Source organism: Pleurodeles waltl, chromosome 3_2, assembly GCF_031143425.1.
Source record: "Pleurodeles waltl isolate 20211129_DDA chromosome 3_2, aPleWal1.hap1.20221129, whole genome shotgun sequence".
Taxonomy (NCBI): domain Eukaryota; kingdom Metazoa; phylum Chordata; class Amphibia; order Caudata; family Salamandridae; genus Pleurodeles; species Pleurodeles waltl.
This window is the reverse complement of record NC_090441.1, coordinates 174,111,338-174,129,340: the sequence shown is the minus strand read 5'-3', so window position 1 is coordinate 174,129,340 and position 18,003 is coordinate 174,111,338. Positions and strand designations below refer to the sequence as shown.

The window sequence follows — 18,003 nt, the reverse complement described above, 5'->3', positions numbered from 1 at the left end:
TCGTTTTCACCATCCAATCCCTTCCGACACTCTGGTAACGGATGCATTGCTTCAGGGCTGGGGAGCTCGTCTGGGTTCCCTTCAAGCTCAGGGCTTGTGGTCCAGCAAAGAGAAGACGTACCATATCAACCTTCTGGAGCTCAGAGCGGTTCATCTGGCTCTCAAATCATTTGCACCATTGATTCAGGGAAAGTCTCTCCTGGTGCAGACTGACAATACAACGACAATGTATTATCTGAACAAGCAAGGAGGTACGAGATCCCGGCTCCTTTCTCGGGAGTGTCAAGCCATTTGGCATTGGCTCATAGCGAGGGGAATGTCTTACAGCAATTCACCTCCCAGGGCAGCAAAACGTGGAGGCGGACATCTCTGTAAGAGAACTAGGATTTACAGGTAAGTAACTTATCCTTCTTTGCATCCTCTTGGCTGGGATTGGGCAGATCCGAAACTAAACCACTTTACCTTTGTTGTAACTCCCGTCTATTGGGCTCTGTCCTGAACCCATTAAAACATCTTTGAACGTTAAAGTAGTCTGCAGCTTTGGTAAAATGCTGCCAACGCAGCTGTTGGCAGACCATATGCAATGAATAGAGCTTTAAGAAGCACGTCTGATAGAGGGGATTTGGCTTCCTATGAGAAAATACTTGTATTGCACTTTTTGCCTTGGGAAAGCTTATGCTCATACCACAACCCTTTTGGTTTTAGAGACAAGCCATTGATAAATGCTACAGGCCTGATCTGTTTATTATGAAATGTTATATTAAAGGCTGAAGACTAGACTTATTATAAAAGCCTATAAGCCTTTATAGGTGTATTCTCATTATATAGTATTAAAGCTTGTAGAATATTTTATTACAAGGAAATCTCAGATTACTGTGATAGGCAAGTGTTTTGGTTACCTACACTGGCATACCCTCAAAGATTTGCATTTCAAGCATCCTTATGCTATTTTTGGAAGGGTTGTATATTTTGTCAACTCATTGGTGCATATTTATAATTTTCTGACTGTATACCAACAGTTGCTTTTTGGAAATGCTTATGCAAAATGCAGTAGGTCTGAGCTGGTTATGGTGACAAGCCAGTGATAAAGGTAAAAGGACGGATAGTATCATTGTAAAAAGCTATCTTCGAGCCATAGGTCTAATTTTTTATTATGAACATTTACGACCAATGCGGTTACAACAAAGACAGTTAGCATTCACAATTTATTGTGAAAAGTGTTAAATGTAAATAGGCTTTTAAACCTTTCTTGTCATTACACTAATAAAATCTGTAAACAGATATTTCATTACATTCAGTCGCACATTACAATAGTAGGCAAGTGTCTTACTATTGGTTGCCCCCTATGACAGACAGTTGGGAGTTGAGGATGTAAAATGGGAATTCTTATTTGCATTGTCTTGGTTTCCATATGCTGCCGGAACCCCAAAAAAGTCTATAGCCCCTGCTCCTTTACTGTGCCCTGGGAGCAGTAATCTCAACTGCTCTTGGGCATCACTATTGCAATAATCGTGGAAAAGCAGACTACACAGAGGTGTCTTATCAGCTACACCCTTCGGATACCTGCTGCTAGAGAGATATCAAACCTACATTCAGGAGGGCAGCCTCCATGCCAGATTTCACTGTTGTCCTTTTATATTTATTGGATGTTCTTATTGTTAAAATCTGACCTGGATCTCCCTTCAAGTACTTACATGTTCCATCTTGAGGTCACCAGGAGATACTCTGAAACTAATCCCTCTGTTTAGTTTGTCAAGAATGAGCTCGCTAGCTGTCTTCCCATCAGGCACTGTTTTTGAAGCAGCATGTGATAAGTAACAATCATGAGGACCTTGTGGATTAGGGGCTGGAAGGATTGTGTGCCACAGTAGCCCTAAGAGAAAAATTCACTCTTCACAGCATTGACAAATGTGATCTTGTCCGAATTTGTGAAAGTCATTGAAACTACCACAAATTCGTAAAACTATAAATGTAATTGTTTCCCTTTACATAGTCTAACGTTGTGGTTACATTTTCTTCAGTATTAAAGTTCATAATGCTATCCATTTAATAAAAATCGAGCGGACAATACTTTAACTTCTTAAAATCTATTAGAAGTGCTATCTTCTAGTGCCAAGTCTCAGTCCAGATAAGTGAATGAAAGATTTTCTCCCAGAGTCTACCAGCAGAACATGTGATTTAGGACACATTCACATACAAAACTGATACACACTCCATGCTATCCAAGTGAACTGGGATTTTAACGCAAGAGATTGATTTTTCATTTTAAAACGTTTAGTATGCTGAATATTTTTGCCATATTAATTTGGAATTAAACTTTGACCCGGTTCCCATCTTCACAGATTTGTGGTTGAATGAAAACTGCATTTTTATTTGCAGGAAGTTTTCTTTCAAGTCAACAGGCACCAAACATTCTTGCCATGATTCTGATAGTGAAGATGAGCAACCCCGTCGTTCTGTCACCGGGAGCCAGAGGTTGTTTGACATGCCCAGGAGAGACCAGCAGCAAGAAGATCTGGAAAAGGTAAAGAGGGGAGAGGTCTTTAAAGCATCCTCATTTTTGGGATTTAAACTCCAAATCCTTGTGACTCACCATGCTGTATTTTGGGTTCCGTAATTGCATACATTAGGCAAATTGCACATGTAGAACAATTGTATTAGCAGGCAAAGTGCTAAATCATCTTAGAATCAATCTTCACTTGCTTGTAACTAGATTTGTAGAGTAGACCGTGTAAAAAACCTTTCTCTGTCCTTAATTACTGCTGTTTCACAGAAGTATGAAAATAAAGCCCTGAAAGTTAATCTTTCCTTTATTCCATATTAAAGTGGTCCACTGGTGCAAAAAGAAGACTGTACAGTCCGATTTTAGTCCTTCACACTGTCTAGGCTCGCTCCAGCTTCATTCAGATATTTCCTGGTGTCTGTAGGGTTGTGCTTGGATTGACTTCTGAAGCAGTGCCATATTTGCACACATTTTGGGGAGAAGGAGAACAATGTTTGCATTTCCACCATCCACACCCAGCACATGCCCTTTCTTGTATGAATAGACCACACAACCCTCTTTCTTGCATATAAATCAACTTAATACTCTAGACGCCTGTCCTCCCCAAAATTCTTAGATGTGCTTCAGGAGGAGAGCCTGTACCATTGTTTCCAGAAGCTCTGTTCCATGGCCTTGATTACTGAGCTTTCTCATTCCCGGGACCCTTTCAGCCTGCTCTAACCAGCTATTCATGTATTTTGCCCAACACTGTCACCCACCGGCCCACTCTACACAGTTGTGGCATTGTTCCTAATTGACATCTGCAGTTAAACCCTGCACTTAATAGACATCATAGCAGTATGTATACTCTTTAGGAAATGAAGACATCTTCTCTTATGTTCATTTTGTGACAAAAAAGCTTATCTAATGAGGCCAATGTTTCAGCAGGTTTGCTGCTTAATCTTTATAGACTACACCCCCTCCAAAATCTCTTGTACTAATAGGTGTGCCTGCATGTAAGGCAGCTATCTCCCTCCCTCCCTGGATATCAGCATATAGGGTCTTCATTATTATCCATTTAGGATCATCTATCGAGTCGTTAGCTCCCTCATCCAGTGTGAGGTCAGCATCTGCTTACTGTATTGCCTGATTGTATGACTCAACATAACTCTCCCCTGAGTCCAAAATTCTTTCTCACGTTTTCCCACTTAACTAAATGTAATTGGCCTATTCAGAGCTAAACTATAACTCTTAAATAGGATATACACTTCTCCACAACCCGCTGCAGGAGCGTGAATGATTATTCTACCATTGACTAAAAAAAACTGTATGTCCTATACAGAAGTTTATAAACCCACAACCTGAGGGACAAATCTGTCACTAGAATCCATCCCCAGCCTTAATGCCACTGTACTCTCAGAGCTTAAAAACATGTTGCTCTTTCCTTGAAGGCATCATCTCCCCACTGGTATGATGAAAGACTAAATATCGCTTCCAATGCAGTTTTAGATTAACATTTGCTCCCTCCTTGGAACTCTAGTGAATATTATACACTCCACACAGGTTCAACGCTTCACTTGGACTCACCCCAATTCTCTCTACATGTATGTTGGAGCTTTCCATGCCAGAACTACTGTGAATCATTAGTTCTCCACCCACACGCTCAAAACCCACCTGGGATATAGCCTGTTGAAGCAAAGCATCATAAGCAGACTCTGGTTACTGACCTCAGAAGGATGATGGGCTGACTTGGGCCTGCAGATTCAAACTCATGACTTTGACATAACCACATCAGTCAGTGGCAGACATTGCTCTCACTGAGCCTTCCTGCTGCCAGGATTTTCTGTAAAGCACTTTGTGGCTACTCCTTTAATCCAAATTAACCCAGCTGAAATGTAGATCTAATAAAATGCCCAAACTAGTAGAGAGGGATGATAATACCAGGAGTAAACTTGGACCTGTAAAACGTGCGTGAGTCAATCAGGTTTTCACCCCTCTGGCCCCCACCAAAAGCAGGGTTCTTCCTAACCTTAGACAACTGAAGTACTCTAATGTGCATAGCCAGTCTCATATCTACTTGTGCTCCCTCTTTGTCTAAGTATACTCGAGTACATGACTTTTGTCATTTGTTCTTTCTGTGGTGTCCACCACCTGGCACTATATCCTGTAGAAAGGGTTGGTGTTTTTATCCAGTATTGGATCTTTCATAGATTCATATGCTTGAATCATTCTGGTCATCGAAGTGGGAGTCCCACGGTACCATAATATAGCAGTATGCATCATTATCATAGGCTTCCAAGGCAATGAACAGTCTCTTTAATGACATACATGGCCTTTTTTAAGAAAAGGACCAAACTTGGACTAAGACCAATCAGGCAGCAGCACCCTCTAGAACACTCCCATGAGAGGCTTTTTCACTCAGATTTCCTACCGCACGTCGTGTGAAGGAAGTCTCTGAGCTTTGCTCAGTTTTTCACTTCTAACTAAAATTTCACCCAAAAATGTGAGACCTCTAAAAAAAAAAAAAAAAAAAAAAAAAACTGTTCAGATCCTGCAAGTCCTGTGGCAGTAAACGTCTGTATGTGGAAAACCCACATAAAGAATGCCTTTACTGCCTCTATAGCAGTCACCAGGCGAAGGACTACAAAATATGTAGAAATATTTCTACAAAGACCTTAAAGGACAGAAGGCAAGCTACTTCTGTGGCTACAGAAGTCTGAGCCAAAAGACGAGCACATCTGAAGAGGACAGCGACAATTCAGAAAAGTCAGGAAAAAGGGTACGATTTTCTGAGGGAACATCTGAGGAAGGTAAGGTCTTCAAATCCCATCATAAAGACTCTGAGGAAGGAGAAACACATCTCCACAGAGAAGGCCTCTTGTCAGCCCACCACTCCATCTAAAAAAAATATGGAGAACCTTCTATGTCAATAATGGTTAAAAACCGTCGACATCACCGTCAACAGCAGTTGTGACCGTTTCATCCACAAGACCATCGTCAGCAAGCCAACTGACTCCCGTTGACACGCCCATATCGTCTAGGAGGATTTCACCACCATCAATGCAACCATCGATGAAAGCTGTTGACAGCAAAACCATTAATATCTACGACCACCAAGCTGCCTGATATTGCGTTGTTGACATTGTCAACAGGACTGTCAAATGATAACGGCCGAAAAGACAATTACACCAGCAATTACCTCTCCAGGTAAGGTGTCCTTTTCCTCCACTATTAGATATAGAGGAGTCTGATGAATGGCTGTTTGGAACGGCACACAGTCCGTCTGAACGCCTATCTAAATGTCAGGATATTTGAGGAAGATGAGCAATACTACCATCTGTATTATGTTCGTCCTCAAGAGGTTATGCACAACATTTTTATCAGCAAAGACAGGAGGAACCACAATTACCTATATCCTTGTACAAGACTTCAGGCTACATTGCAAGATAGATTTCCCGAAAACATAGAACATCAGGTGCCACCACCTCAACCTATTGCACCTTTTACACATCAGCGTATTCCTCCTCTTGTAACTCCGATTACACCACGTACAACAATAGCAGCATCACCTAGAGATGACCCTTCATCTAACTGTGAAAGGAGGAGAAATACAGGAGAATCTTCCTTCTCACAATGGGATTCTCATTCCTGTACCATCACCCCCATCTCCACATCCATCAGATTATCTACCAGAAGACAAAGAGAAGGTTCACAACTTGGACAGAGCAGCCACCAGATTTCAGCTTCCATCAAACAGGCTGATTGTTTCCTTTATGATTTTAACAAACAGGCAAGGAAATCAGTGAGAGCTAGCCCCATAATTGACTACATCTGGGAGGAGGGGATTAAGTATGAAGAACCCGGCTACAGTGGCAGCAGTGCCACCCTGGGTAAACAAAGTAGAAGGCCCCTGATGATTCCCCTTCATGCCTAACTGGTTATCCCAAACCTGATTCAGTTATTTGACAGGTGGCGCAAAGACACTCCAAAAGCCCTTCCGCTCCATCTCCACACTGCCAGACAGGGAAGGTAGAAGTCTGCACAAAGTTGACAACATTTTCCCTCATGTCTTCCACATTTGTCTGAGCGGCAAGTACCCTGGCTGGCTATCTTAGACTTAGACCGATATGATAGGCAGATGTGGTCCGAAGTGGGCATGTCTAATAGATCTCATCCCAGAATGTAAGTCAGAAGCCATCAAGATTTTATCTCTCTGAGATAGATTGCGCACTAGATACTGCCTCAACAGGCTTTTGACTGCTGCCTGTAACAGCAGTCCTTGGGCACCAAGAATGGAAGGAATCAACATCTTTCAGACTGGAGGTAGAATCTAAAATTCTGGATAGGGCTTACGATAAAGATATTGTTCTGTAAACGCATTAACTATGCACTGCTAGCAATGAAAACCGATGTGAATACTGCAAGACCCCTCCGCACCCTGCAATATAAAAAGTTTTTCCTTTTGGGGAGTTTGTGGAAAAGGTTTTCCACCCTACAGAGGTTCATACCAGCGTCGGCAGTATGAGCCCTTTCAGTCTCAGTACAGGGCAACTTATCAGCAACAGTACTGGCAGCAGCCAAAACCAAACGAAGCCCCCAACAAAAACAAACCTCCCAGACCAGAGAGACTGATAGCAAACAGTGACCTACACCGGGTACTGGCTAAAGACATCTCCATCTGGTGGGTGCAAAGATTTCCAAACATCTACACCAATGGAAATTAAGAACTTCAGACAAATGGGTGTTAGACCTGGTATGGTCACACTTTAGAATTTATACAAACACCACCAAACTATCCCCCAAGGGCAACGCACCCTATTAATTTTCTCTTTTTAAAAAAAGCCCTCACCATGCTTGTAAATGGAGCAATTGAGCGAGTTCCTTTTTCTCAGTGGCATAGGCTTCTATTCCAGAGTCTTCCTGATAAGAAAGAGAACAGGGGAATGGAGACCTATCCTGGACTTGAGAAAACTGAACAACTTCTTATGCAAACAATCATTTCAGATGGTCATTGTAAAGAAACAGCTCCCTGTTGCAGTTACCCCCCACTTTTTGCCTGATACTGATGCTGACTTGACTGAGAAGTGTGCTGGGACCCTGCTAACCAGGCCCCAGCACCAGTGTTCTTTCACCTAAAATGTACCATTGTCTCCACAATTGGCACAACCCTGGCGCCCAGGTAAGTCCCTTGTACCTGGTACCAAGGGCCCTGATGCCAGGGAAGGTCTCTAAGGGCTGCAGCATGTCTTATGCCACCCTAGGGACCCCTCACTCAGCACAGACACACTGCTTGCCAGCTTGTGTGTGCTGGTGGGGAGAAAATGACTAAGTCGACATGGCACGCCCCTCAGGGTGCCATGCCAACCTCACACTGCCTATGGCATAGGTAAGTCACCCCTCTAACAGGCCTTACAGCCCTACAGCAGGGTGCACTATACCACAGGTGAGTGGCACTTGCCCCTACAGCAGTGGTTCCCAATCTGTGCGCCGCGGCTCGCTGGTGCGCCATCATAACTAGCCAGGGGCGCCGCACACAGTTTGGGAACCACTGAGCTATTTATAGCCCTTGGGCCAGTTCGTACAAAATAAAACTAATCAGTTGTAGCAGCTCTTTTTTAATTTTGTCCTTGAGCGCCCTCTGGTGGTTAAACACAACTAAAGGGATTCTACATTTCACAATATTTAAACAGTTATGTTATAACTACATAAAAATGAGACCTGCCCATTTTACTAGGGTTACCGTCAACCAATATTTTCCCCTTACTAAAAAACCCTATGCATGCTGTAATTAAACTACTGTTACATTTTTATTTTTTACAGTTATATATAGAATTACAATACCTTCATTGGCGTCATCCCAATTCTTTTCAGGGAGAAAAATGGATGTACTCCCTAGGCCAGGCTTACATCCCCCACCCGCCAACAAAAAGTAACATAATGGGGAGCCGCAGCCAGTGGCCAATAGATCAAGGGAGCCGTGGGTCGAAAATGTTTGGGAACCACTGCCCTACAGTGTCTAAACAAAACCTTAGACATTGTAAGTGCAGGGTAGCCATAAGAGTATATGGCCTGGGAGTCTGTCAAAAACGAACTCCACAGCTCCATAATGGCTACACTGAATACTGGGAAGTTTAGTATCAAACTTCTCAGAATAATAAACCCACACTGATGCCAGTGGTGTATTTATTAAAAAATGCACACTGAGGGCATCTTAGCGATGCCCCCTGTATTTTACCCAATTGTTCAGTGCAGGACTGACTGGTCTGTGCCAGCCTGCTGCTGAGAGACGAGTTTCTGACCCCATGCAGTGTGAGCCTTTGTGCTCTCTGAGGACAGAAACAAAGCCTACTCTGGGTGGAGGTGCTTCACACCTCCCCCCTGCAGGAACTGTAACGCCTAGCAGTGAGCTTCAAAGGCTCAAGCTTCGTGTCACAATGCCCCAGGGCACTCCAGCTAGTGGAGATGCCCGCCCCCTGGACACAGCCCCCACTTTTGGCGGCAAGTTCAGGAGAGATAATGAGAAAAACAAGGAGTCACTGACCAGTCAGGACAGCCCCTAAGGTGTCCTGAGCTGAGGTGACTCTGACTTTTAGAAATCCTCCATCTTGTAGAAGGAGGATTCCCTCAATAGGAATAGGGATGTGCCCCCCTCCCCTCAGGGAGGAGGCACAAAGAGGGTGTACCCACCCTCAAGGACAGTAGCCATGGACTACTACCCTCCCAGACCTAAACACCCCTAAGTTCAATATTTAGGGGCTCCCCAGGACCTAGGAACTCAGATTCCTGCAACCTAAGAAGAAGAGGACTGCTGAGCTGAAAAACCCTGCAGAGAAGACTGAGACACCAACTGCCTTGGCCCCAGCTCTACCGGCCTGTCCCCCCCCCCTTCGGAAGAAAACTGCTATAGCGGCGCTTTCCCCAGGACCAGCGACCTCTGAATCCTCAGAGGACTGCCCTGCTCTAAAAGGACCAAGAAACTCCTGAGAACAGCGGCCCTGTTCAACAAAGACTGCAACTTTGTTTCCAGAGGAGCAACTTTAAAGACCCCTGCAATTCCCGCCAGAAGCGTGAGACTTGCAACACTGCACCCGGCGACCCCGACTCGACTGGTGAAGAAACAACGCTACAGGTAGGACCCCAAGGCGACTCCAAGACTCTGAGTAACCAAAGTTGTCCCCCCTGTTCCCCCACAGCGACGCCTGCAGAGGGAATCCCGAGGCTCCCCCTGACCGCGACTGCCTGACTCCCAGATCCCGACACCTGGAAAAGACCCTGCACCCGCAGCCCCCAGGACCTGAAGGTTCGGAACTCCAGTGCAGGAGTGAGCCCCAGGAGGCCCTCTCCCTTGCCCAGGTGGTGGCTACCCCGAGGAGCCCCCCCCCCTTGCCTGCCTGCACCACTGAAGAGACCCCTTGGTCTCCCATTGATTTCTATTACAAACCTGACGCTTGTTTGCACACTGCACCCGGCCGCCCCGCGCTGCTGAGGGTGTGCTTTTTGTGTGGACTTGTGCCCCCCCCCCCCCCCCCCCCCCCCCCCCCCCCCGGTCTGCCCTCCAAAGACGCGGGTACTTACTTGCTGGCAGACTGGAACCAGGGCACCCCCTTCTCCATTGAAGCCTGTGTGTTTTGGGCACCACTTTGAACTCTGCACCTGACCGGCCCTGAGCTGCTGGTGTTGTGACTTTGGGGTTGCTCTGAACCCCCAACGGTGGGCTACCTTGGACCCCAATTTGAACCCCGTAGGTGGTTTACTTACCTGCAAGAACTAACAATAACTTACCTCCCCTAGGAACTGTGAAAATTGCACTGTGTCCACTTTTAAAATAGCTATATGTGTTTTATGTAAAAAGTATATATGCTATTGTGATGATTCAAAGTTCCTAAAGTACTTACCTGCAATACCTTTCAAATGAGATATTACATGTAGAATTTGAACCTGTGGTTCTTAAAATAAACTAAGAAAATATATTTTTCTATACAAAAACCTATTGGCTTGGAATTCTGTGTGTGTTCCTCATTTATTGCCTGTGTGTATGTACAACCAATGCTTAACACTACTCCTTTGATAAGCCTACTGCTCGACCACACTACCACAAAATAGAGCATTAGTATTCTCTTTTTGCCACTATCTTACCTCTAAGGGGAACCCTTGGACTCTGTGCATGCTATTCCTTACTTTGAAATAGCACATACAGAGCCAACTTCCTACAGTCATCCTCTCCAATATCCTGAACTTCCTCAATAGCAAAGATGTTGACAGCTCTCAAATTGCAAGACACACATTTCTGGATCCCCATTCATACCAAGCACAGAAAATATCTACGCTTCATTGTAGCGGATACCCTTTACCAGTTCAAAGTCCTCCCATTTGGACTGAAATCAGCACCTCGCATATTTACCAAGTGCCTGGCACCAGTAGCAGTCACTCTCAGGAACCAGTCTCCATGTGTTTCATTACTTGGACTGGCTAATCAAGCCCCCCAACAGCGCAACAGGCATCCAAAACCACACAGCCCTGTCTCGACCTATTTCACAAATAATTTGCAAAAATCAGTTACCATCCCAGAACAAAACATGTTTCTAGGAGCTCTTCTGGACATAATACACAAGGCATATCTATCCCAAAATGGACAACACAAATTAGATCTGGCAATCAAGCTTTCAAAAATGTCTGCTTCAGTATGTCTGTACTAGTCCTTGATAGGCATCATGTCTTCTGCAATCAGTCTAGTACTTCTAGCACGACTGAAGATGAGACCACTTCAGGAAGAATTACAGAAGCAATGGATCCACACGGAGAGATAGAGGGATAGGTTAACATTGTGATAATCACTCTAAACATGAAGGAGGCCCCACTGTGGTAGTCCTAGGTTTCCCATTTGTCTTGGGCCTAACATTTCTGCCTCATGTTCCTGAGTTTGTATTAACCACAGATGTCTCTGTGCTGGGCTGGGGTGGCCATCTTCAAAACCTGAAAATGGTTGAAGCAGCAAATAACCTTGCATATCAACTGACTGGAGTTAAAGGCCATCTTTCTCATCTTACAGCCATTCCTTTCAAGGATAGCAGGTTCAAAGGTGCTGGTTCGTATGGACAACACGGCCAGTATGCACTACATAAACCAGCAAGGTGGCACACGATTGCCAAAACTCTCCCAACAGGCTCAAGATCTGTGGAATTGGCTCGCTACTCACCACACAATCCTGACAGCTGAACATGTCTGGAATCAGCAGCACTTTGACGGATACCCAGCATGACAACAGACTGTCACAAGTGGAAGTTGGATCAGACACAACTAAACAGGATCTTCTCTTACTGGGGCACGACAGCATTGGATCTATTGGCGATGCCAGTTGTACACCAGTCTGTACCCACTTCCAGGGTCGTGAGGGAATGCCCTTTAGATAAGATGGTCAGATTTAAGCTTGCACTCTCCCTGACCTCCCTTTATTTTATTTATTTTTAACCTAATGTTCTCAGGGAAATGAGGGAGCATTGTCACCAGATCACAATTGCTCATGGATGGCCCAGGCAACACTTGGTTTTCTGAACTCCTGATGTTGGAATCCAAACCTGTTCACCACCCACCACAACCAACATTATTAACCAGGAACAAGAGCCAAATTCTCCATCCAGACCCATCCTTCCATTTGTGTGCATTGCTCCTGAATTCAGTGAATTTAAAGACCTAAACATTCCTCAGGATTGTAGACATATGCTGTCAAAGGTAAGAGCTGATTTACCAACAAAACACACAGATTGAAATGGAAGAGATTCTGTGTGGACTCATCAGTCTAACCTGCACCCTTTGAAAGCATCACCTTAATAGATTCTCCCACCACTAGCTAAATCTGGATTGGTGCATGCTTCGTTCGAGGTCCACCTGGCAGCAATATCGAGGTAGACAGTCAACTCATTCCCCTTCCCTTTGCTCTGAAAGGTTAGAGCTCCGCCCCTTGAATGGCATCTCAGTATAGTTCTCTCAACTAATGAAACCACCATTTGAACCTATTCAGAAGACGCACTTAAGATGTCTTGCTTGGAAAGTTGTCTTGCTTGGACGCTCACCTCTGCTAGAAGAGTCAGCAAAATAAGGCTTTCACTACACATGGGACCATTCATGCTATTCACCAATGGCTAGGTTCTCTTAAGAACGAATCTTCGATTCATTCCCAAAATACCAACTCAGTTCAATCTGAATGAGCCCATCATTCTTAGCACTTTTTTTCCTGAATCCTGACACCTCAGAGGAACAATCGCTTCTTTACAGCCATAGGTGCTGTCTTTTTGCATTATGCTAAGCGCACATGCAAATTTGATCAGCTTTTCGTATCCTCTAGTTAAGCTCATCAAGGATCTCCAGTTAATCGGGCCACGATCTGAAGATGGATTTCCACTGCCATCCAGTTTTGTCATTCAAAGGCAGGTAAACCACTTACAGCTAAAACCATGACATACTCAACAAGGGCAGAATTCCCCTCAGCTGCTCTGTTTGCAGGTGTGCCATTGGAAAAGATTTGCTCTGCTGCAGCGTGGAAGAGCACCCACACATTTATGCAGCACTATTGCATGCAATCAGCACACTGCTGCGGCATTTGTTCCAGTAAGGTGAGCCTCTGTTTATGGTGGTGTTGTATATTACTAGTTAACTAGCTTACTTATTTGCTTGTATTTGTAGGGTTATCATTCTATTTCTAGCATGTTATGATTAGACAATGTAGCAATGTTGCATTACCCACCATCTGCAAAAGATAATTATATTGCTTCAAAGCATACTTATAATTGCTTACTATTATGATTCAACCATGAGTTGTCCCTTATTGGGTTATCTTTCATAGATGCACATGCTTGAATCATTCGCCGTAGTCTAAGTGGGAGTCCTGCAATACATAGAAAGCAGTAGAATAAAAAAAAAAAAATCTTTTTTATTGTAGTCCATGGTAAAATACATTCACTTTCATAGCTTATCAGCCTCATTAGAAAAGACCCAAAGTCCAGCCAATCTGACGAGACCACCCTCTAGAACCATCCGCACAGAGGCTGTCTCAGGTTTTCTACCGCACGTTGTGTGTGAGGGAGTCTCCCTGAGCTCTGCTCAATTTACATTTTTCCTCAGGAAATATTTCCAGTTATTCCAGTCTTACATCGTCAGCTGTACTTTTTCAACATGTGTAGGAAGTTGGCTCTGTATGCACTATTTCAAAGTAAGGAATAGTATGCACAGAGTCCAAGGGTTCCCCTTAGAGGTAAGATAGTGACAAAAAGAGATAATACTAATGCTCTATTTTGTGGTAGTGTGGTCGAGCAGTAGGCTTATCAAAGGAGTAGTGTTAAGCATTTGTTGTACATACACACAGGCAATAAATGAGGAACACACACTCAGACAATTCCAGGCCAATAGGTTTTTGTATAGAAAAATATCTTTTCTTAGTTTATTTTAAGAACCACAGGTTCAAATTCTACATGTAATACTTTGCATGAAAGGTATTGCAGGTAAGTACTTTAGGAACTTTGAATAATCACAATAGCATATATACTTCAAGTAAAACGCATATAGCTATTTTAAAACTAGACACTTGGTGCAATTGTCACAGTTCCTAGGGGAGGTAAGTATTTGTTAGTTCTTGCAGGTAAGTAAACCACCTACGGGGTTCAAGTTTGGGTCCAAGGTAGCCCACCGTTGGGGGTTCAGAGCAACCCCAAAGTTACCACACCAGCAGCTCGGGGCCGGTCAGGTGCAGAGTTCAAAGTGGTGCCCAAAACGCATAGGCTTCAATGGAGAAGGGGGTGCCCCGGTTCCAGTCTGCCAGCAGGTAAGTACCTGCGTCGTCGGAGGGCAAACCAGGGGGGTTTTGTAGGGCACCGGGGGGGACAAGTTGGCACAGAAAGTACACCCTCAGCAGCATGGGGCGGCCGGGTGCAGTGTGCAAACACACGTCGGGTTTTCAATTGGAATCAATGGGAGACCAAGGGGTCTCTTCAGCGGTGCAGGCAGGCAAGGGGGGGGGGGCTCCTCGGGGTAGCCACCACCTGGGCAAGGGAGAGGGCCTCCTGGGGGGTCACTCCTGCACTGGAGTCCGATCCTTCAGGTCCTGGGGGTTGCGGGTGCAGGGTCTTTTCCAGGCGTCGGGATCTGAGAGTCAGGCAGTCGCGGTCAGGGGGAGCCTCGGGATTCCCTCTGCAGGCGTCACTGTGGGGCTCAGGGGGGGACAACTTTGGTTACTCACAGTCTCAGAGTCGCCGGGGAGTCCTCCCTGAAGTGTTGTTTCTCCAAGTCGAGCCGGGGGCGTCGGGTGCAGAGTTGCAAGTCTCGCGCTTCTGGCGGGAAACGCAGTCGTTTTAAAGTTGCTCCTTTGGAAACAAAGTTGCAGTCTTGGGTGAACAGGGCCGCTGTTCTCAGGAGTTTCTTGGTCCTTCTAGAGCAGGGCAGTCCTCTGAGGATTCAGAGGTCGCTGGTCCTGGGGAAAGCGTCGCTGGAGCAGTGTCTTTTCGAAGTGGGGAGACAGGCCGGTAGAGCTGGGGCCAAAGCAGTTGGTGTCTCCGTCTTCTCTGCAGGGTTTTTCAGCTCAGCAGTCCTCTTCTTCTTAGGTTGCAGGAATCTGAGTTCCTAGGTCCTGGGGAGCCCCTAAATATCGAACTTAGGGGTGTTTAGGTCTGGGAGGGTAGTAGTCCATGGCTACTGTCCTTGAGGGTGGGTACACCCTCTTTGTACCTCCTCCCTGAGGGGAGGGGGGCACATCCCTATTCCTTTTGGGGGAATCCTCCTTCTACAAGATGGAGGATTTCTAAAAGTCAGTCACCTCAGCTCAGGACACCTTAGGGGCTGTCCTGACTGGCCAGTGACTCCTCCTTGTTTTTCTCATTATCTCTCCTGGACTTGCCGCCAAAAGTGGGGGCTGGGTCCCGGGGGCGGGCATCTCCACTAGCTGGAGTGCTCTGGGGCATTGTAACACGAAGCTTGAGCCTTTGAAGCTCACTGCTAGGTATTACAGTTCCTGCAGGGGGGAGGTGTGAAGCACCTCCACCCAGAGCAGGCTTTGTTTCTGTCCTCAGAGAGCACAAAGGCTCTCACCGCATGGGGTCAGAAACTCGCCTCTCTGCAGCAGGCTGGCACAGACCAGTCAGTCCTGCACTGAACAATTGGGTAAAATACAGGGGGCATCTCTAACATGCCCTCTGTGTGCATTTTTTAATAAATCCAACACTGTCATCAGTGTGGGTTTATTATTCTGAGACGTTTGATACCAAACTTCCCAGTATTCAGTGTAGCCATTATGGAGCTGTGGAGTTCGTGTTTGACAAACTCCCATCCCATATACTCTTATGGCTACCCTGCACTTACAATGTCTAAGGTTTTGCTTAGACACTGTAGGGACATAGTGCTCATGCACATATGCCCTCACCTGTGGTATAGTGCACCCTGCTGTAGGGCTGTAAGGCCTGTTAGAGGGGTGACTTACCTATGCCATAGGCAGTGTAAGGTTGGCATGGCACCCTGAGGGGAGTGCCATGTCGACTTAGTAATTTTCTCCCCACCAGCACACACAAGCTGGCAAGCAGTGTATCTGCTGAGTGAGGGGTCCCTAGGGTGGCATAAGACCGGCTGCAGCCCTTAGAGAGCTTCCCTGGCATCAGGGGCCTTGGTACCAGGGGTACCAGTTACAAGGGACTTACCTAGGTGCCAGGGTTGTGCCAATTGTGGAAACAATGGTACATTTTAGGTGAAAGAACACTGGTGCTGGGGCCTGGTTAGCAGGGTCCCAGCACACTTCAGTCAAATCAGTATCAGGCAAAAAGTGGGGGGTAACTGCAACAGGGAGCCATTCCTTTACAACATGTCTACAGCAAAGAGTTTATTTCGACCGTGCACCACCTGTGGCCAGCTAAGGCTTCACTGTGAAGACCCCCACAAGGACTGAATCTACTGTCTTCACCCAGAACATAAGGGAAGGACTGCAAGACTTGTAGAACATTTCCCAGCAAGACTCTCAGAGATAGAGAAGCCAGGCTCCTCCTTTGGCTCCAGAAACATAAGTCCAGAGAGTCTCTCTCGGATGAGGACAGTGATACCTCAGTGGCCTCAAAGAAGAGATCTGTGGAGAGTTTTTCTCATAAAACCAGTAAGGTAGACAAACTACATTCTTTCAAGGAAAGAGCTGATGACTATCCCTCAACTTCAAGGGAACATAGTGGCAAGGTTCGCTCTGAGACGTCCACTCCAGCTGCCACTTCCAAGAAACTCTATCGTCAAGCTCCCTGCCACCGTTGACATCTAAAATCTCGACATAGTCAACTGCAGGTTTCGCATCGTCTAAGACCATGGCGACATTTACAGCTCCATTGTAGCCCATGATCATAACTTCGTCACCGTTGTCTTCAACTAGAACGTCGGTGAGTCAAGTATGGCTCCCCAGTCTATAAAGATATCAAAGATCGTCGACGGAGAAGACATTAAATTCTCCAGTATTAGATCTTTCCTAGATTCACATGCTTGAATCATCCCCGTCGTTGAGGTGTGAGCCTCACTGTAACTTCAAATACACTTAGCAGTAAGTTTTACACACTAGGCCCTAATTGCCCAAATAGGCTCTTTTATAGCCTCACCATGTTCTTCTATTAAAAAAAGATCCAAACTTGAGCCACAGCCAATCGGGTGTCAACACCCTCTAGAATACTCCCAACATAGGCTCCTTCCCTCAGGTTTTCTACTGCATGTCGTGTGAAGGGAGTCTCCCTGAGCTCGTCTCAGTTTATCTTTGACAGGATTATTTCTCTCAGAGAACCCAGCTTTGCAGTGACAATATGTCTCAACAGACTAAAAGGTATTTTCAAAGATTGTGGCAGTTGTGGGAAGAAGAGACTACATGTTGATGATCCCCCACAAGAAGTGCATCTACTGCCTGCATCCAGACCACAAGGTGAGAGACTGTAAGATCTGTCGCACCTTCAGTCAGAAAACCCTCAAGGACCGTGAGGGTAGGCTTTTGTTGTGGCTACAAAGACAAGGCCATGGAAAACCCGCCTTAGATGAGTTAAAACTTCATCCCATACTTCTCACTCCTTAAAAAGACCTGGAGAGAAAGCAAGACTGCCTGAGGAGCCACCGAAGAAAGTGGCTAAAAAGACCAAATATGCATCTGTGGAGAACCATAGGCTCCAAGAAACTGCTACCTCGGGATCAGAGACCCATTCAGAACTCTTGAAAAAGGTTCGCTCAGAGCCTACTACCCTTGTGGGGGTGGGGGAAAAGCACCCACGAGAAGTGCCTCTGTCCCTGTCGCCGGCAAAGGACCCAGTAAGACTCCTCAGATGCTGCCAAAAAAAGCCCGTCGACGGTCACGGCGACGACAGTGACGTCGACATTCACAGTGGCGGTGTCTCCGATGATAGTTAAATCGTCACCGCTTTCATCAGCGACTATCACTGCCAAAATCGTAAAAAAGATGTCAACAGAGGCTGCTTTGGTCCATCCGTCAAGGGCACTACTGTTGACGAAACATCTGTCGAGGTTGAAGAAGG

At 45.7% G+C, this 18,003-nt stretch overlaps 1 protein-coding gene across 4 annotated transcripts in view; it reads left to right on the top strand.

The window, feature by feature from the left end:
* Window positions 1-18,003, top strand: part of USP37 (ubiquitin specific peptidase 37) — a 328,025-nt gene that overhangs the window by 147,042 nt on the left and 162,980 nt on the right. For all 4 annotated transcript variants that reach the window (XM_069227105.1, XM_069227104.1, XM_069227107.1 and 1 more), the window contains one exon: window positions 2,380-2,524. In XM_069227105.1, the coding sequence (XP_069083206.1) occupies window positions 2,380-2,524 (145 nt within the window). The remainder of the gene's footprint in view (window positions 1-2,379; window positions 2,525-18,003) is intronic.